General features: G+C 41.9%; 1 protein-coding gene across 1 annotated transcript in view; it reads right to left on the bottom strand.

Annotated features, from left to right (window-relative positions):
- The window catches only part of WWC2 (WW and C2 domain containing 2), a 159,921-nt gene that overhangs the window by 99,457 nt on the left and 38,781 nt on the right, over window positions 1-21,683 (bottom strand). Inside the window, exon 2 of the mRNA XM_070948153.1 lies at window positions 2,094-2,203. Coding sequence (XP_070804254.1) covers window positions 2,094-2,203 — 110 coding nt within the window. The remainder of the gene's footprint in view (window positions 1-2,093; window positions 2,204-21,683) is intronic.

Raw genomic sequence — 21,683 nt, 5'->3', positions numbered from 1 at the left:
TGAACAAATCCACTAATTGCTGTATGGTTTATTCAGTAAATAGTGGTTAAACAAAGTGAAATTGTAATTTACACATCATAACTGAAATAATGTTTCATAACTTTCAATCTTAGCCATGATATTATAGTTTATAAGCTGTCACAAAACAATGTAGGCTACAGAAAAGTTTGGTATGAATTATTTTCTTAGGGAAGATTAAGAGGTTTCTTTTAAAAAGCAAGTCATTCATACACTAAAAGAAGCAAGAGTGAAATATTTCTGGAGTTGAAACAGTACAATCCTTAACAGTTGTAGCAGTAACTGCCAATGCAAACATATATGATTACACAGGTAAAAAGGTACTTTCCCTTAAATCACTATTTCTACAGTTAAACTTTAATGAAACATTTCGTAAACTCTTGAGCAGCGTAGTTCATAATTATCAGACTATTGCATTCCAGTCAGGTGAATTAAAAGCTATAATCTCAATTTTAGCCTGTAAGACATGTGACCTGCCTCTGACCCTTATCACAGGCAGCTTACCTTCCACTAACTCAAACAAAGGGTGTTCTCTTCAGAGCACCACTCCTATAGCCAACATACCGATGGTGACTGCACTCCATAAAAAATTCACTCAAATTGCAACATCAAATGGATTAATGTATCACTGAGAATGCTTTAAGTATCTGATTCTTCAGTCTGAAAGGATGAGGAAAAACCAGTTTAACGGAAAAAAACCACACCAATCTACCACCCTCCTCAAAATACATCTACTAAAAGCTCAAGTCCCTCTTTTCCCAAAAGCCCACAGTAGGTGAGGAGATAATTCTCCACAACTCTGATAACTCTCCACATTAGAACTCCACAATTCTGTTCTAATGGTTATTATATCCAATGAAAACAAAAGCAAAGAAAAATTCAAAGTGTAATCAAATTCCAATCTAGCTTTTTTATTTATCTATGTGTAATTCATACTACTACTGTTTGCTCATCTTCTAAGCTTTAAGAATGTGGTGTAAGATCTCGAAAACATTTGATTTTACATTTAATGTTTTATTTCTAGGGTCAGTCTAATATTCTAGAACAATATCTCCCAGCTAGTCTATTGCTGTCCTTTTTAATCTGTAACCCTAAATATATAACTATTTTTTGTCAACTTTTGAGTATTTATTTGAATCAATTCCATTAAAATATTTTAACAACTCACATTCTTATACTGGTGTTTTCTTTAAATAATGAAATTGCTGTTATTCACTATATAATATAATAGTTCTAGTCTATTTTGGGTGATAAAAGAAATTATGTTAATTCTTTCATCTATTCGTTCAAATTATTCCCTGAATTTTTATTCTGATGAGTATTCAAAGTAGTTAAAAATAATATAAAGATAAAGGTAAAGGTTTCGCCTGCCAGTCATGTCCTAGGGAGCAATGTTCATCTCTGTTTCTTAGCCGAGGGAGTCAGTATTGTCCAAAGATACTTTTGACAGCATGACTATAAACTGAGGTGCACGGAATACTGTTACCTTCCTACCAAAATGGTACCTATTTATCTACTTGCATTTGCATGCTCAGATTGCTGTAACAACTTCTTTGTTATGTGTTTGGTGCCACTTTGACCATCTCTACAATCATACTAAAAGCCTAAAGAACAAGAATATAGGGAATTTGATATAACTGTAACACAATTTTGTATGAATATATTTCTTAGAAGGTTCTTCAACATCTCCTAGTTTTGTCATTGAGGAAAAAGTAGATTTGCGGGATTAATTAGAATGTTTTGTCAAAACCTGGGGAGTTCCTTTCACAAACAGAAAACATAATGTTTTAATTGGTAACATGAAAGTTTAAGGTTAATAGACAATTCTAAGTAATTCTGAAATCCACTTGATAGGATATAACAGCACTAACAAAATGAAGTAGGAGGAAAAGCAGCAGCAGTAGAAGCTATAATGTTTTTCCTAAGGAAATAAACCAAGTGAATTGCTGTGGGGAGTTTCAACTGTCTCATAAGAAATCTTCTGTTTTCAAGTCCTTGTTAAGAGTCTAACAGCAGAGTCTAATCTGGATAAGCCTTCTTATATAATCAATACAGCACTTACAGAAAACACTTACGGTTTATGTGGTCGATATAGTAGACACCAATCTGACGATCGTATGCAGCTTCCCATCCCCATGGTAGCTCATCTCCGACACAGTCTGCAAAGGATAATGGCTTTGTTAACCTAAAAACAAAATAACAAAATAATTGAATTAAGATTATAGAATTTTTTCCTCGATACAGACATAGAGAAAATTAAGCAATTTAATTCAGAAGTGCCTCTTCAGGCACGACCCTGTTCAATATCTCCACTTTAAAGAATAAGTGAGAAAAGGTTGATTAAGAAACATTGACAAGGGCTAAATGCTTTTTTTAAAAAAAGATCAGTATGCAGAAAGGATAGTCCATGCTCTTTCCTGCATTTTATTTTTAGCTGAACATTAACTGTTTTATTTTTGCATATTTTTTTCTTAATAATTCCCAGCACTGAATTCTTTTTCATTACAGCTCTCTTGGGCTGTGCTCTAAGTCTACAAATCCTGAAGCCAATGCACAATTGGAAAAATCAGGGTGTTTTTCAATTCCTTCAAGGTGGAGCCATTGTCTCTAACTCACCTTGTCTCAGATTTTAAATTCTTCATGGTCTTCATATAAATAAATTGCCTTTGATATATAAATCAGAGCTTAGCATTTCAGGGAAAAGAAGGCATCACATGCCATCATGGCTGAGAATTTTTTTTTAATGCTACCTTTTGACCTTTGATGGAAAATAGAGAACAGAAGTGGATTCAATGAGTGGTAAGTCTGCCCCTGTAATCATACAATATACAGACATCTATTGCTTGCCCTAATCACAGCATCTTGGTAAGTATACAGGGAGAACAAACGGAAGATGGTACTAGACATCAATAGGAAAACTCTTTTCCTTTTATTCTCCTAATCTGAATAACATGCATGTAGAATGATGCTTGTGACCTGCAGAGGTTATGCCATATTCAAATGCTGCAAGTAGACGCTAACTGGTTCCCCCTGGAAGAAAAGATGAAAAGGCTAGAATCAAACCTCCAGTTTATCTACAGTGAAGGGAAGTAAGCAGTGGGGTATCCCAAGGTTCCATTTTAGGCCCAGCACTCTTCAACATCTTCATAAACGATTTAGATGAGGGAACAAAAAGGGAAGATTTAGATGAGGGAACACTAAACTGGCAGGAATAATCAACACCCCAGAAGATAGGCTCAAAATCCAGATGGATCTCGACAGACTTGAACACTGGTCCTTATCTAACAAAATGAAATTCAGTGGTGAGAAATGTAAGGTTTTACACTTAGGTAAGAAAAACCAAATATACAGGTACAAATTAGGTGAAACCTGGCTCAATAGCAGTAACTGAGAAAAGGATCTTAGAGTCCTAGTGGACAATCACTTAAATATGAGCTAGCAATGTGTGGCAGCAGCCAAAAAAGCCTATACAATCCTAGGCTGCATTAACAGAGGGACAGAATCAAGATCACATGAAGTACTAGTACCACTTCATAAAGCATTAGTAAGATCACATTTAGAATACTGCATCCATTTTGGTCACCATATTATAAAAAAGATGTTGAGATTCTGGAAAGAGTGCAAAAAAGAGCAAGCTGAAAGCTAAAATATATGAAGAACGGTTGCAGGAATTGGGTATGTCTAGTCTAGTAAAAGAAGGACTAGAGTGACATGATAACAGTATTCCAATATTTGAGAGGCTCCCACAAGGAAGAAGGGGTCAACCTATTTTCCAAAACACCGGAAGACAAGCCAAGAAAAAATTGATGGAAACTAATCAAGAGAGAAGCTAACTAGAACTACAGAGAAATTTCCTAACAGTGAGAACAATTAACCAAGGAACAGCTTGCCTTCAGAAGTTGTGATTACTCCATCACTGGAGGCTTTTAAGAAGAGACTGGATAGTCACTTGTCTGGAATGGTATAGGGCTGTGATGGCGAACCTATGGCATGCGTGCCACAGGTGGCACATATAGCCATATCAGTGGGCACACGAGCTCAGCTCCGGGGCACATGCGTGTGCCAGCCAGCTGATTTTCGAGCCTTCTGGGAAACAGGCTGTTTCCTGCCTCCGGAGGGCCTGGGGGGTGGAAGGCCTGTTTTTCTCTCTCACCTGGCTCCAGAGCCTCTGAGACTGGGGAGGGCAAAAACGGCCTTCCCCAACCCCCCAGAGGCCCTCCGGAGGCCAGAAATGGCCCCTTTCCGAACAAGCTGACCAGTTGGTTGTTATCCGGATCCTCTTTTTACTCCTGTTTGAAGACAGGACTATTTTCTCTTCTCTGCCCCTCAATTCAAACCTTTTCCTTGTCCAAGCTCATAATAAAAGTGCTGTGAAAATAGTTTATTGCAAAGATGTTTTGGCATGAAAGAGCCTTTCAGAAAGCAAGGAGTTTTTGGTATAAATGAAGTTATAAATGAAATGAAAGAGAGAGCAAATGTGCAGGTACTGTATAGAGGAAAAATGTACCAGTGAGGAGAAACAAAATTGGAAAGAAAGTGGAGAACATAAAAGAGAAGGAGAAGAAAAGAAGGTCTTCTTTGAACACCAGAGAGAATCAACTCAGCAGGTATAGATAAAATACAAAAAAAAGCATGTTGTATAAAGACAGAAGTGGAAATAGAAGAAAAAGATGGATTGGAGAAGTGAATACAATGTGGAGTCTACAAGAAATGAGGCAGAGTGGAACCAAAGAACGGTGGATGAATGAGACAAAGAGCTGAGTAAGGAGAACCAGAAGAGGCTTCAAAATGGCTTGAGTTTACAATTTATGGGTGTGAAGTAAAAAAGAACCTTGTCTTACCTGAACGTTCCTTTTCAGGGCACTCGACTGCAATCCATATCTGGGTTGTTTTCCTCATCGCTTAACTTTGACTGGGTGACATTTTTTAATTGTCTCTCTCTGTGCTGTGGCCACGCCCCACTTTCCCATGATGCACCAGTCTTTGAACAAAGGCGTGACCACCTAGGTAAAGGACACAGAATAACCGGCAAAACGTAGAAGAACCAAGAACTCAGGAACCAGTGTAATACCAGAACAGACAAAAAAACTAACAGGGTGGGAAGGGATTGCAGTCGCAGTGCCCTGAAAAGGAACGTTCAGGTAAGACAACGTTCTTTTTCCAGAGCACTGCTCCTGCAATCCATATCTGGGATGTACCAAAGTTCAGATCCCATGGGTGGGAGACAAATTGGACCCAGAGTCCTGGACCACAAGGACACTTTGAAGAACACGCCGGCCAAAGGAAGCTTCGGTGGAGGCAAAAGCATCAATCCTATAATGCCTGATGAAGGGTGTTACAGAAGACCAAGTGGCAGCCCGGCATATATCCGAGACCGATGCCTGCGTAGCCCAGGTGGCTGACATTGCCGCACTACGGGTAGAGTGGGGTAAAATCCAACCAGGAACAGGTCGTGACTGTTGTTTGTATGCCGTAGAGATGCACGCCTTAATCCACCTTCCCACGGTGGATGGAGAAATCTTTTGACCCAAGGAAGTCGGATGAAAAGAAACCAGAAGGGCTTCAGTCTTCCGGAATGATTCAGTTCTGCGAATATAACGACATAGAGCCCTGCGAACGTCGAGGGTATGCCAGTCCTTTTCGCGTTGGTGTTTGGGCGACGGGCAGAAATCCAGGAGGATGAGCTCCTGAGCACGAAGGAAATATGAGTTCACTTTAGGCAAGAATGCAGGATCCAGGTGCAGTATCACTGTGTTAGGCTGGAAAACGCAGAGATCCTTTCTAATCGACAAAGCTGAGAGCTCAGAGACTTGTCTGGCCGAGGTGACCGCCAAAAGGAAGGCTATCTTGAAGGATAAAAACTTGAGGGGAATTGATCCCAGAGGTTCAAAAGGAGGAAACATAAGGGCCTGAAGGACAAGAGGAAGGTCCCAGGTCGGGTATTGATGAACAGGTGGCGGCTGTAGATTCATAGCCCCGTGAAGAAACCCTTTAAGTAGTGGATGCAGAGACAAAGATGAGTAGGGTGGACACCTTATGACTGTAGACAGCGCATCAGTCTGACGATGAAGGGTAGATGGTAACAAACCCTTGTCTAGACCGGATTGTAAAAAACACAAGACGTCCTCAATCCGAGCCGAGGTAGGGTCCACCAGGTTGGTAGCACACCAGGAACAGAAAGACCTCCAGGAAGACTCGTATATCCGCGATGTCGATGGTCGTCAGGAAGCTTGGATCGTATCTATGACAGAGTCGGGGAGACGGTCCTTTCGTAAGAAGACCCGCTCAAACGCCAGACGGCCAATTGGAGCCATTCTGGCTCTGGATGGTCTATGGCCCCCTGACACAGGGAGATACGGTCCGGCGGAATCAGTCACGGTGGAAGGGTTGATAGTGCCACAAGATCCGGGTACCATTGTTGACGTGGCCAGTTGGGAGCCACAAAGAGCAGCTCGGCCCGTTCCTCCAACAGTCTCCGAATCACCTGAGGGATTAAGGGAATCGGGGGAAAGGCATACAGGAGCCCGGGAGGCCAATGGCACCTGAGCGTGTTGTGATCCTCCGCTGTGTGGCACGGGTAACGAGTTACATAATGAGGAAGTTGGGCGTTCGATGGGCTGGCGAACAAGTCCACGAGGGGCACGCCGAAGATGAGAGTGGCCTCTCAAAACAGGCTGGGGTGTAATTGCCATTCCGATTGATCGAGACTTTGTCTGCTGAGCCAATCGGCCCGCACATTGTCCACTCCCGAAATGTGATCGGCCCTCAACGAAAGAACATGGGACTCCGCCCAACGGAAAAGCTTTTCCGCTTCCAACATCAGAGGTCTCGAATGTGTGCCTCCTTCTTTGTTTATATGGGCCTTGGCTGTTATGTTGTCCGTGAGGACAAGTATGTGATGGCCCTCCAACTGAGACTGAAAGTGGCGGAGGGCCAGTCGGATGGCCCTCAGTTCCAACAGGTTGATGTTGTGACCTTTTTCTGAATGAGACCAGTGCCCCTGCACAACTTGATTGTGGAGGTGGGCTCCCCAACCCAGAAGGCTGGCGTCTGAGGTCAGAGTCTGGAGCTCCAGAATCAGAAAGTGCGAGCCTTTGTGAAGAGCCGGACCCATCCACCAATGGAAGGATAGGCGAATCTGAGGGGGAAGAGACACCTTGTGGAGGGAGTCGCTGCGGCCCGATCGTTGGAAGGGGAGCAGGAACCATTGTAACGGTCTCATGTGACAACGTGCCCATGGCACTATTGAGAAGCATGAGACCATTTTCCCCAGTAGTTGGGAGAGATGGAGGAGAGGGACGGACCGATGTGACAGAATTTGACAGATCAGTTCGCGAATGCTCAGTATTCTGTCTGGGGAAAGAAAGACCTGTCCTTGAATAGAATCGATCACCGCTCCCAGATGCAGTAGCGAGGTGGATGGATAAAGGTGACTCTTCGGAAAGTTTATTGAGAATCCGTGGTTCTGGAAGACGTCGATGACGAACTGAAGATCTTGAGATGCTTGAATCCTGGAAGATGACAGAACGAGGATGTTGTCGAGATAACATAAGACCCTCACTGGGATTTTTCTGAGGGAAGCCGCTACAATAGCCACTAACTTGGTGAAAGTCCTTGGGGCCGAGGACAAGCCAAAGGGCATCGCGCAATATTGATAATGGTCCTCCCCAATCTGGAAACGCAGAAACTTGCTGTGTGCGGCAGAACCGGGACGTGCAGATATGCCTCCCGGAGGTCGACCGATTGAAGGAAGTCGCCATGACGAACCCCTGCCAGAATGGACCCAAGGGAGTGCATCTTGAATCTGCGGTAGCAGACGGAGAGATTGAGATGTTTTAAGTTCAGGATGGCCCTCCAACCTCCAGAGTGTTTCGGAATCAAAAATAGAGTTGAATAGAAACCCTTGCTGTGTTGATCCGGCGGGACCTTCTCTATTGCCTTGATGCGCAGGAGGTGGAGTACTTCCTCCTGTAACAGGCGTTCCATTTCGAGCGAACGTGAAGCAGGGCAAGAGATGTGGCGAGATGGAGGGCGACCCAGGAACTCGATGGACAGGCTGGAGGACACCATACGAAGAATCCACGCATCCGTGGTCGACTGCTCCCATTGGTGACGAAAGAGTTGCAGGCGACCGCCGATGGGATCTTGCGACCTGTAGTCATTTTCCCCTGCGGAAGTGTCGGTATCCGGACCCACGGAAAGGATGCTTGGCTGCAGAGGAGTTTCTGGACCGGTCACAAAAACATTGGCGATCAGATGAATGGTCGGATCCGAGAAATTGCAAGCGTTGTGAGTAGGGATCCCCTGATCCCGACAAAGCTCGAAAGGGCTGCCGCTGGTAGTATGGTGTATAATGCCGTTCAGGTCTGCGATAGGAAGATGTCGGCATAACCTTCTGTTTGTCCTTGTCCTCGACAAGGACAGGGTCAAGGGCGGAACCAAAAAGATTTGGAGCCTTGTATGGGGCCGCTGCTAATCTCCATTTGGCTTTGGAGTCGGCTCTCCAGTTCCGAAGCCAAAATAAGCGTCATGATGTTACAGACGAAGCCAGGGCCCTTGAGACGAATTTCACTGAGTTCAAGGAGGCATCCGCCGAATACTCCGTAGCAGCCACGATTTTGTTTATATCTTGGTGAAGGCGGGTATCTTCCGGTGGTAGTCTATCCTGAAGTTGCCTCAGCCAAAGCAGTGTGGCCCGATTAAAAAAGGATGTAGCGGTTGTGGTCTTGATCACCCATGCTAAGGCTTGATGTTCCTTACGAAAGGAGAGCTCAGACTTCCTGTCCTCTGATTTGAGACCGTCCAGGGAGTCGGTGGACAGCAGCAAAGACGAAGACAAATTGGCAATTGGTGGATCCACCACGGGCAGAGTCAACATGGCATCCAACTCCGGAGCCGCACAATACAGCTTTTTATCTATGCTATTGGGGCCCATCAACGAAGCAGGTTGAGACCAGGGAGACTGCAACACGTCAGAAAAAAGTTGAGGACAGGGGATGCAGTCTCTGCCCGGCTTGGATGACGAGAACAGAGCCTCGTGGGGAGCTGACGAGGTCGCAGGCTCAGAAGGCAAAGGGGCTGAAGCAGACATGTTAGTGGTTTGACGTGCTTTATGTAGGAGGGACTTAAACAAGGAGGGCTGAAAAAGGCCAGCAAAGGCAGGGGCATCAGGAGTTAGGCCCTCATCTTCCAAAAACTCTAAGTCTTCCATTGCTTCATCCCCATGATCAGACTCATCCGATGACTCGGGTGCCAAACGAGAGGGAGATTTTGAAGGAGATGGCACAGACGAGTGAGGCACCTGAAGGGGAGCCGCCTGAGCCTGTAGAAGAGAGGATTGGTGGATCCCAGCGGCCAACAGGGAGGACAAGGCATTAGAGAGTAAGGACTGCAAGACCACCTGGGAAGGAAGTAACTGGCCATTTGAGCCACGAAGGCCGGCAGCGGTTGGTGTAAAAGTCGCCTCAGGTCGAATAGGAGGCTGAGGGATGGATCCACCCAGGCCCACTGTTGAAACATCAGGCAGCGAAAGAGAAGTCCTCTTGGACAGCTGTCCAGAGGAACCTGACTGTACTGCAGTGGTGGCAGATTTGAGAGTGGTCAGTAGCGAAAACAGAGGCCAAGGTAGCCTGTCTGGCCTTGTCATATTGATGCTCAAGTGCTTTGTGGCGTCGTTGAGCATCCTTATCTGCCGCCGACGATGATCTTCCCGTCGTCTGGCGGGAATCATCAGAAACGGAAGCTGGTCTCCCACATGACTTAGACTTGGGTTTGGTTGGAGCCCTAGGTGGACTGGGCTCGTGTTCCATATCAGATGATAGGTAGGCATCCGCCATGTTAGCCGAAGTGATGGTTTTTTTTTTAATTTTTTGCCGCTAAACACCGCTGAGGTTATCCTTTTCTATTTACCTTGTTGTTGTTGGTTTTTTTTTGTAATATTATTTTACATATATATATATATTTATTTATTTATTTATTTTTTGGAAAAAAAAGGAAGTAACTATTTACAATCAGACACCAATAATGCTGAGAGGTGATGAAAAATAGTCAAACACAGTCTAAAAAAATGCTCAACTGAAGCAGCTAAGCAAAATCCGCAAAGGTAGGGAAAAAGGAAAAATGCTGCTTAAGGTGTCAGAGTATGCCTGAGGACCCAAAATCCCTGGGACAACAAGGCAACAGTCACAATAAATGAAGTAATTGAGCAAACGGGATGGCAACGTAAGCAGGCCCCAATCCTGTATCGAAAATGTTGGGGCGACACAAAATGGCGGCCGATGTAAAGAAGGCAATCCCGATCCTGCTGCTAGCTGTGAGTCAGACTTGTTACAAAATGGCCGCCGAAAGGACAAACAAAATGGCGGCCGCCAGTAATCAACAGACACAAGAAACAGTTGCCGATATCACAGGCGAATGGCCGCATCTGAGGAAGTCCCGAAATAAAACGGTTGGCCAGAGGAAGCGGCAAATGGCCCGGTGCCGCCTGAAGGATGGGCGCCAACAATGCTCACCACTGGTAGAACGACAGCGCTCTGGGATGATCTGGCTGCAGGCTTGGTGTTCCTAAAGCTGCCTCGAACTCCAGAAGCTCAGAACAAAAGGCTTCAAGCCGGAGGGCTACAGCAGCGTGGTCTCTCACAGGAGAAAAACGGTGGAGGAGATTAAACATCAGAGCCTGCAGGGCAAACCATGCGGAGAGCTCCGGAGCCGCCCTAAGAGAGCCAAACAATATCAAAAAAGAAAAAAAGGCATCGAGAAGCAATCGGCAGAGGTGTAAATGGTGTGGGGGGGTAATATGGCAAACCGCAGACCCCATGCACACACCGGCGGCTAGAAAAAGACAGGGAACCGCCCCGAAGGGTCAGAATCCCGAGCTGCAGGCTGACAGGTGGCAGGAACCCGGGCAAAGGACGGGCTGGAGCCCCAGACACGTCCCACCCGCCCTGCAGCTAATCAAAGGGTTCTCACCGAAAGAAAAAGGAAGTAAGACAAAAATAAATGAAAAACCTAAGCACAATTGAGCTAAATAGCAGAAATTTTCACCACGAAGAGAAATCCACACCAGTCAGTCAGCGACTGGTGCATCATGGGAAAGTGGGGCGTGGCCACAGCACGGAGAGAGACAATTAAAAAATGTCACCCAGTCAAAGTTAAGTGATGAGGAAAACAACCCAGATATGGATTGCAGGAGCAGTGCTCTGGAAAAGCTATAAAGGGTTTGTCCCAAATAGCCAGCCAGCAAACATAGGAGAAAAATTTGGGCCAAAGAGAATTTTCTTTTGTACAGTTGCTTGCCTAAAGTCTTCCATCATCTCTAAACTATGACAGTACTTCACCGAAGGCTGTTGTGACTTACTAACCAACTAGGAGACTTGGTAGCGATGCTTAAAAATCTGATGCCTTGACAACTTACCATTTTATATATGGGAAAGATTCTCACAAGATAATTACATTTCAGTATGTTCACTTTAAGTAATCCTCTCAATTGTTATTCTCCAAGATGAACAGAAAAGGGAGAAAGTTCAAGAACTATACCGGCTGAACAGCATACTTTAAAGTCCTTAGCGCAAAAAAAAAAAATTAAAGAAAGGAAAAGAAAACTTTTTTCAAGCAGATAATTTTTTTCCTGGTAATCCTGAACAGACAATTGATCATAATCACATGCACTGATTGAAATAGTAGACTGATACTTTGCCCCCTGCTTTATCCAAGAAAAAATCAAAATGGTGGAGGAGGGTGTCCTTGTAGCTATGATACAAAGTACTCATATCATTAGAAACTGAGTCACACGGTCTGAAAAAAGTTTTCCAGAGAAGAGTCATGGCCCTGAAACATAGGACTGTGAACAAATGTTCTTGAAAAAATGTAAAACTGGTGTTTAGAAAATTGTAAAATCATTGTGTAGGATAAGTAAAATTGAGAAAGATTCCATCCTGTGTAAACACCATAATATATATATATAGTTAAGAGAATATTATTTTTTTTATTATTTACTTACTTATTTGTCAAGAACATATTAGGTAACTTATATAATTATAAGCATGAATTGAATACATAAAATAGATACAAGTAGAGGAAACATTAGGACAGGGACAGTAGGTATCATGAATTTACATATATACACCAAGATCTAAATTTTTAGGCAGATGCTTTCATGTAAGAATTTTATATTGTATGAAATGAGGTTCAGAGTGAAAAAACAGCACTGAATCAATTAGGGACCAAAAAATGGGGATAATATTTCATTGCTATGGGAAAAAAATTAAGCACTTCCAGTTGAGTAAAGGAAACTTTAACCAGAGATCAGATATAAATACACACATCTAAAAAGGAGGCTTGATTAGAGTTTAATATATAACCTATTCTTGACATGGGAGCTGTAAAAGCATTCATGTGTTGACAGACTCTGCACAGAATTCAGCTTCCAATCTCTCTCAATTCTATTTTTATACAAGTTATCAGATCTTGCAGAAAAGAATTAATTTAAGTCTCAATTAATATGTAATGTGCTAGTTTTCAATCATACTTTAAAGTGTATGATAAAGATAGAAGACGGATTGCTATATTTCAAATTCATTAGTATGCTGAAGCCAGATCCTGAGAGACTGCTACAAAGATTATTGAGAAGATATTTCATTGTACTGTATGCAAACAAAAACTAATCTGATTTCTTAAAATTCCTTACCAACACAATCCACTGTTAGCACATAGAGTGAAACCCTTCACTTACACTTACACACTTAAAGAATATTCAGTATTCCTTTAATTAAGTAAATTATGCATTGCTGGCACCTGCAAAAAATTTTAGTGCCAGTAGGTGAAATCCAAACATTTAGTTTTCCAGTATGGTTCTAGATTCTAGATTCTATGATTCATAGATCAGCTATGCTGATATAATAAAAGTGGTCAATTCTTTTTATAGTTCAGATCATTGCTGAATCATTTTGCCTTGTCTAGGTCATCAAAATTTTCAAGGACATAGTAATACAGTATATATTAAAGGTAAAATAGGATACAATTGGTAAATATTGTAGACATCTTTATAAAAAATAACTATTGTGTCAATTAGCTCCTGTAGTTAGATGGAATCTTTATGTTCCCATCTTCCAGGACATGGAATACCAAGAGATTTGAGGCATTTCAGCTTGGGAAATGTAAATTAAGAGGAGAGCTAGATTGAGCCATTTTATAAATTTACTATAAACTTTCAGAGGGTTATGGCTGTTTACTTTTGGAAACAGAATTCTGAATTAAATTGAATTTTAATTCTTTCCAATCCTGCAGGTTATGATAACACTATAGCAATAACGCTTAGATTTATATACCGCCCCACAGTGCTTTACAGCACACTCTGCGTGGTTTACAATGTGAGCATATTGCCCCCAACTGACCTCAGAAGGATGGAAGGCTGAGTCAACTTTGAGCCCATCAGGATCGAACTCTAGGCTGTGAGCAGAATTTGCCTGCAATACAGCATTCTAACCCACACCATACCACCCACAGCTCCTGCATTACCAGGGCTCCTCCACAATGTTCATTCATTGCGCCAAACAATGGTGTGGTTAAACCAAAATGGAGGACATTATGTGTTTTTTGAGCCAAATCATATTCTTCTGATACTGATTGAAGAGTTAATTCAACTTTATGTTGCTTCTAATTCACATTAGAATTCATCTAATCATTTTGAAGAAAGGAAACAGCAGGTTTTGCTAAAAGTATTTTTTAATTGCTATCAAAATAGCACAAGCAACTTAAAATACAGAAATTAATTTTGATGGTCTGTGTTACCGTAATAAAGATGGATCAATTGACAGAAATTAACACATATTATAAGATTATGTTATAAACACTGGAATCAGAGAATCATAAAACTGGAATAAATCTTAGACATTAATCTACCCCTATTAAATATAGAATCCACTACCATCTCTGACAGATGACCACTCAGACCTTTAGCAAAGGAGAATTTACCACTTCATTGGGCAACCTTTTTTACTAACTAAAAATTGGTAGAGTCAGGAAGTTCCTCCTGATGGCCACATGTTATCTTGTAATTTAAATCCACTCTCTCTCCTGCTTTTAGACCACCTAGTAAGGAAGGGAAGGGCCCTTCCATCTAAAGGGATTCACATGTTTAACATCTTGTTTCGATGATAATGTTAATACACAATCATTTGTATATTAAAAATGGGGGGCATACAGATGCTGTCCCACCATCTCTAATTAAAAGAATATATTGGATCAACCTAAAATGTCAGCATATGTTTTCCTATCTTCTTCCATGAATCTTTTCCCCATTTCATAATCTAGTCTAGAATCTGTGTAGTGCACCTGGAAGTCTTTTATCCAAATACTGATCAGATTTGAACTTACTTAGCTTCAAAGCTCAGACAATGTAATCCATTTATTGAAATTACCCTTGGTGGGCGGGTGGGTGTTGGGCTGCTTTTTTGTTTAATGTATAAAATACCATATTAATTATAGTTTTTTTAAAAAATAAAATAAAACAGTGATATGGAAAAATATATTCAGCAATTAAATAGACTAATTATCAGAGCATAACCAACAATAAAGTATGAATACAAGATCAGTTAATTAAAACTTGACGCATTTGATTATGTTGTTCAATATGAAAAAGCAACATGTATACTATAAACATGTCAGAAAGGGTTCTCTAATATTCAGAATTCTTCTGAATGAAAGGAAGCAATAGTAATATTGTTTATCTCCTAGGATTCCATATAACAGTGTGAAGTAACTTTAATTAGGATGAACACTGAGAAAAGGCATATGATCAGTTTCAGCCATTTTCTCATCTTGTTTTGCACAAGGAAGCTATAAAACATTAAATCCTTCCTTTGTTTCCAATTATCACTGCAGTTAGGATGTCAAGAAACAGCATGTCTCATCATCCAAACAGGTCAGGGAACAGTATGTCTAATAGCCCATCTAGGATAAAAGTCTATTTGACTGAGATTTGGCCTCATTAATTGGAAGAAAAAATGAATTAAAAACATGGTTATTGTCATCCTCCAATCACAAAACACACTGGATTGGAAACAGGAAAGATATGCTGACATTTTAGGCAAGGATCCAATGTATTCTTTTAATAACAAAATTTAGACCCATTTACATGACAGGTTTTTTTGACGTAATTATTGCGTGATAACACTACAAACACAGCAAGATATAATAGAAAAGGTACTGTCAAATACCGGCTCTTAATATTTATATATAAAATTAAGCCAGGATTTTTAAAATCTTGTTTCATTGAACAAGTAATGTCTACTTGTCGGTGTTTTTATTTATTTGCTAGCAGCACCCATGGCAATTAAAACTAAACAGCAAATCATAAGCAATTAGAATGTCACAGAAACAATTAAAACTGCTGTTAAAACTAACTTAATTGAAAAGCCCTGGCTGAAGAAGAACTTGATTCCTTCCCTAAAAGCATAAAGAGTGGCAATTGAATACAACTCTGGAGGGAATGCAATCCATATTACACTAAGTTGTAATATAATGCTAAGTTGTAATGGATCTGATCACGTATCACACTAATCCCAAACCAAACAAACCACATTAGAGGTTGAAGTTATGTGCTGATGAGACTAATGTATTTCATCAGGGAAGATAGTACCCGTCATATTTACTGATGAGAAATTTCAAGGACTGCATTCTCTCATCTGATTTTTATCTACAAACTGTACTTTGACTGGACAGCTCTTAAATCACAACAGAAGTGGGCAAACTATAGCCTCAGCTCAATTTTCCAAAGCCTTCTGCAAGCAATCACTTCTGTTATCCATACACTGCTGCATGGGAATACAGAGTAAAACAGATAAAGAAGAGAAATACAAAACTAGGAAACCAAACTGGATTGCTAGTAAAAATCTTTCTAGGCAGTTCACAAAAAATTGGACATATTTAGATCTTGCTACAAATGAAAAACTCATGCTTGTGAAAAAGAAGATCCATATCAAATTATTTTGCAGAACTTCTAAGCACCGTAAGCACATGAAGGATTATAAGGTTCTCTTTTCCCTCTTCCATTACTGTTTTATTTCCCCCTCTCTCATTCTCTCTTCTTTTCACAAAGAATGTTGGAAAGAACTTATGTAATGTGTTTGGGAGTCTTTCTATTAGGAGGATAATTTCATGCAGTGAAACAAAAATTGGGTTAAAAATGGTATAGAATGTAAATTAGGCTAGAGGTTTAGAGGAAAAATTCTAAAATTCCCCTAATGCTGAGTGCTCCTTTTTAAACCCCCACCTCCCTGTTTACAGGACAGAATATATAGAGCCTATCCTGTGTTTTTCACTGCACACATACAAATACTGAGACGCCATCGAGGGAACAACAGAAACATTCATACATGCACAGAGGCAATATATACAGTCCCTATGATTAGACACTCTCTCACACCTACACAGAGACAACACAAATGCACATACCTAATCAATCTTTGGGAGCAAATATACAACTACTCATAAATATATGTATATGCATATGCATATCCATATGGGGAGAGAGAGAGAGAGAGAGAGAGAGAGAGAGAGAGAAAGAGAGAGAGAGATAACAAAGATTTTGAAGTACAGATTACTTCACAACAGAAAGACAAGCAATTGTCACATTATGTAAAAGCTGTCAAGTTTTTATACACAATAACATTGATACCAGGGGCGGGTTTCAAAATCCGTCGCTACCTATTCGCTTGTGGGCGTGCATGCACAGAAGCATCCAGGCAGGTGGGCGGAGACTCCCGCTGTCACCGCTACCGGTTCACCAGACCTGGGGTGAACCGGTAGCAACCCACCACTGATTGATACATACTGTATGTCTATCCAGTGGTGAAATGTAAAATTTGTTACTACCGGTTCTGTGTGCGTGGCTTGGTGGGCGTAGCTTAGGGGGGGGGTCATGTGACTGGTAGGCGTGGCCAACTTTTTTTTTTTTTTTTACTTTTTTAAAGCATTTTTTTACTACCGGTTCCGGCGAATAGGTAGTAAAAAAATGCTTTTAAAAAGTAAAAAAACGGTTCCGACGATCACAGCTGTGCCGCACAATGCTCAGAACTTTTTTTTTTCTTTTTTAAAGAATTTTTTTACTACCGGTTCCGGTGACTAGGTAGCAAAAAATGCTTTAAAAATGTAAAAAAAAAAGGTTCTGATGATGTGGCGCCATCGTCGGAACCTCTTTTTTACCTTTTTAAAGCATTTCTTTACTACCGGTTCGCCTGATCCAGTAGTTTTTATCACTACATGGGCCTGGTGGCTCAGCTGACTAATAGCATTGTGATTAACACCAGCTGTCTGCAATTACTGTAAATTCGAATCTCACCAGGCTCAAGGTTGACTCAGCCTTCCATCCTTTCTAAGGTAGGTAAATTGAGGACCCAGTTTGTGGGGGCAATAAGCTGACTTTGTATAAATATACAAAAGTATGAAGGCTATTGCTTAATGCATGAGTCTCAGGAGAAGGACGGCATATAAATCAAATTAAAAAAATAAAATAAAATAAAAATAAAATAAAATAAAAAACTACCAGTTTGCCTGAAGCGGAGCGTACCAGTAGCATTTCACCCCATGCCTATCCTTTAAAAAATAAAGTAATTAAGGACTTACTCACTTTGCAACCTCTTCCTCCACAACCTTGTCTACTCTTTTAATTTACCAAGACAGAGTTCACATGTATATAAAAGGTAAAGGTTCCCCTCACACATATGTGCTAGTTTTTCCCAACTCTAGGGGGCAGTGCTCATCTCAGTTTCAAAGCTGACGAGCCAGCGCTGTCTGAAGATGTCTCTGTAGTCATGTGGCCGGCATGACTAAACGCCAAAGGTGTATGGAACGCTGTTACCTTCCTACCAAAGGTGGTCCCTATTTTCTACTTGCATTTTTTACGTGCTTTCAAACTGCTAGGTTGGCAGAAGCTGGGACAAGTAACGGGAGCTCACCCCGTTACGCAGCATTAGGGATTTGAATCACTGAACTGCCAACCTTTCGATCAACAAGCTCAGCGTCTTAGCCACTGAGCCACCACATCCCTCACGTATATATATTTGCATGTATATATTTGCAACACAAACGCTTAAAACAAAATGAAAAATTAAGTATGCTATTTGACACTGCATGCAAAATTCAAGAGTTTTGCTCCATTATTTGAAGATAAACATTGTACTATGCATGTAGAAACTTCACACATTAATGTAGATTTTAGATTTAGATTTTATTGAACTTCTATACCGCCCTTCTCCCAAAGGACTCAGGGTGGTGTACAGCCATATTAAAACACATATAAACCACAAAATTTAAGAACAATTTAAAAACAAATATATAAAATTTGGCCCACGAAGTTAAAAACTAACAAACACCCAATTTAAAAATTCCTATTAGGCCAGCCCGGCTTGTTGGAATAAAACAGTCTTCAGGGCGCGGCGAAAGGTACGCAGGTCGGGGATCATACGAACCTCTAGGGGCAGCTCATTCCAGAGGGCTGGTGCCCCCACAGAGAAGGGTCTCCCCCTGGATGTCGCCAGTCGACATTGTTTGGCTGACGACACCCTGAGGAGCCCCTCTCTGTGGGAGCGTATTGGCCGGTGGGAGGCTATCGGCAGCAGAAGGTGATCTCGTATATACCCCGGTCCTAAGCCATGGAGCGCTGTAAAGGTGGTGACCAACACCTTGAATCGCACCCGGAAGACCACCGGCAGCCAGTGCAGCTCACACAGGAGAAGTGTTACATGGGTGCACCATGTCGCCCCCATAATCACCTGCGCGGCCGCATTCTGGACCAGTTGGAGCCTCCGAGTGCTCTTCAAGGGGAGCCCCATGTAGAGAGCGTTACAGTAGTCCAGACGGGACATGACGAGGGCATGAGTGACCGTGCTCAGGGCATCCCGGTCCAGAAAGGGATGCAACTGGCATATCAGGCGAACCTGATAAAAAGATCCCCTGGCCATGGCCATTATATGATCTTCCAAAGACAGCCGTGCATCCAGGAGAACACCCAAGTTGTGAGCCCTCTCTGAGGGGGCCAAGATCTCGCCCCCAATAGTCAGCGATGGAACCAGCTGACTATACAGGGACACCGGGAGCCACAGCCACTCAGTCTTGGAAGGGTTGAGTCTGAGCTTGTTTCTCCCCATCCAGATCTGCATGGTCTCCAGGCACCGGGACATCACGTCAAGGGCATCATTAGGATGGTCCGGGGTGGAGATGTACAGCTGGGTGTCATCAGCATACTGGTGGAACTTCACCCCGAAACCACGGATGATCTCATCCAGTGGCTTCACATAAATGTTGAACAGAAGGAGTGAGAGGACTGACCCTTGTGGCACCCCACAAACAAGGCACCTCGAGGTCGACCTCTGTCCCCCTGCCAACACAAATTGCATATGGTCAGAGAGGAAGGAGGAGAACCACCGCAAAATGGTGCCCCCCGCTCCCAACCCCTCCAATCGTCGCAGCATGATACCATCGACCATGGTATCAAAAGCCGCTGAGAGGTCTAATAGGACCAGGACAGAGGAACAGCCCCTGTCCCGAGCCCTCCAGAGATCATCAACCAATGCGACCAATGCCGTTTCCATGCTGTACCCCGGCCGGAAGCCCGACTGGAACGGATCTAGATAGACAGCTTCATCCAGGTACTGGGGAAGTTGTCATGTCACCACACTCTCAACAACCTTTGCAACAAAGCGAAGGTTGGAGACTGGACGATAGTTTGCTAATACAGCCGGGTCCAGGGAGGGCTTCTTGAGGAGGGGCTTCACCACAGCCTCTTTCAGAGAGGGAGGGAAGAAACCCTCACTCAAAGAAGCATTAATAATCCCCTGGAGCCAGCCTCGTGTGACCGCCCAGGAGGCCAGCACCAACCAGGAGGGACACGGGTCCAATAAACATGTGGCAGCACTAAGCCTACCCAGAATCCTGTCCACGTCCTCGGGAGTCACAAGGTCAAACCCCTCCCAGATAACATTCACAAGACCCACCTCCGTCACCCCATCTGGATCTACCCAATCTGAGTCCAGGACTTCCCGAATCTGAGTGACTTTGTCATGCAGGAATTGCACAAAATCCTCAGCCCTGCCCTGCAATGTACAAGGCAGAAGTTCTATTACAACATGAGATGCCTGGTTCTTTCCTCCCTGGATCTACCTCAGTTGGCTCCTGAGAAAAATAGATTTTATTTAGCAGTCTTAACAGGAAAATGAGATTAAAAGAAGTGGTTGAAATGATGAAGAATGGAAAATCTGGTAATATATAGATTTCCCAATGAAGTGTATAAAAACACATGTTAGCCCACAACTTTATTTCCCTAAATCAGAATGCTTTGAAACATACCACATTAAGTCTCTCTCTCTCAATCTGCAATGCCCATAATATAGTCATCCCTCTACTGGCCAAATGTAATATCAGAACCTGAATTATAATAACATCTAATCTTCCTTATTAATGGGGATTTAAAGAGTCTAATGGCTGTTTTAGTAAAAGATTTGATTGCCACTCTTATCCACTCCAGTAAAGCTGGTTAATTTGTTAGCATCAGACTGCAAACAATTTAGCTGCCAACAAATTTCATAGCTCTAAATGATTAAAGCCAGGTGCTGTAACTTTGAGTGTTTGTTTTTTAAAAATGAAAATGAAAACAGATTATTTAAAAATGCATTCTAAAACACTTTTAAAGCTCTGAATCATATGCTGTTATCCTATACCTCTACCTCCCCCAGTTACAAACTAAGCCAAATAACATTCTTTCATCTCCTTTGGGGAAGAAAAAAGGTATTAGATAGGGATGCTCATTTTTTTTCTTCATTTTTTTTCAATCTCTAGAACTCTAGTTTGCACCAGTTGGCAAAACAACAAGATCCAATCATGGGTTAGTATATAGAGAATTTAATATATTATTGCACACATGTGATTTTTATATATACAGTTTTACTAGTATACTGGTAAAATATATACAAATAACCACGATTTCAAGAGTGAAATAATTGGGGGGGGGGGGTGTCAAGAAATTATTATACATTTATTTGGAAGACAGGAAAGAACACAATCTCCCCTCTGATATTGATCCTTCTTCTGATTAAATAGAAATTAGCAAAGATGAAACATTCAAAGTAAAGTTTCAGAAAGAGGCTCTCATCTATCTCTTAGTAGAAACAAGCAGCTAGTATAATGGAGCTTTAATGAGGAAGTGGGGGTATAACACAACTAGCAACTATAAGAAGCTGTAGAAAGTCAGCGCCAGCCCCCTAGAAGAATGAAATATTTGGGAAATATTAAAAAAGGCAGAATATTATATTTCCCAAAAGGGAGAATTGAAGAAACATGTTTCTTTAGAGGCAGAAAGTAGCTCCCACTTTCCTTAATGGTCCACAGCAGATGTCAGCACTTAAAAGATAAAGAGCTTATTGAAAGAGGAAAACAAGTATCTAGATAGCTCTATTCATAGGCAAAACAAATATTCAGGCAGAAATCCATTCAGGACAGGATATTTTGAAACTCCCTGCAGCAAAGTCTGAACAAAGGCAGAATGGTAGGATTAGAAGCAATCCCCTCACTCAAGATCCAAAACAGGACGAAAGCCATTAAGCCACAATAGGAATTGCCCAACACCCTTTCAGAACACAAGTTCCTTCATTGTACCATCCCAGAGCAGTCCA

The sequence above is a fragment of the Pituophis catenifer genome, unplaced genomic scaffold (assembly GCF_029215685.1).
Source record: "Pituophis catenifer annectens isolate HBS135680 unplaced genomic scaffold, rPitCat1.0.hap2 SCAF_8, whole genome shotgun sequence".
Lineage (NCBI taxonomy): Eukaryota > Metazoa > Chordata > Lepidosauria > Squamata > Colubridae > Pituophis > Pituophis catenifer.
Note: the sequence above shows the minus strand (reverse complement) of the source record. Positions and strands in the feature narration are given on the sequence as shown.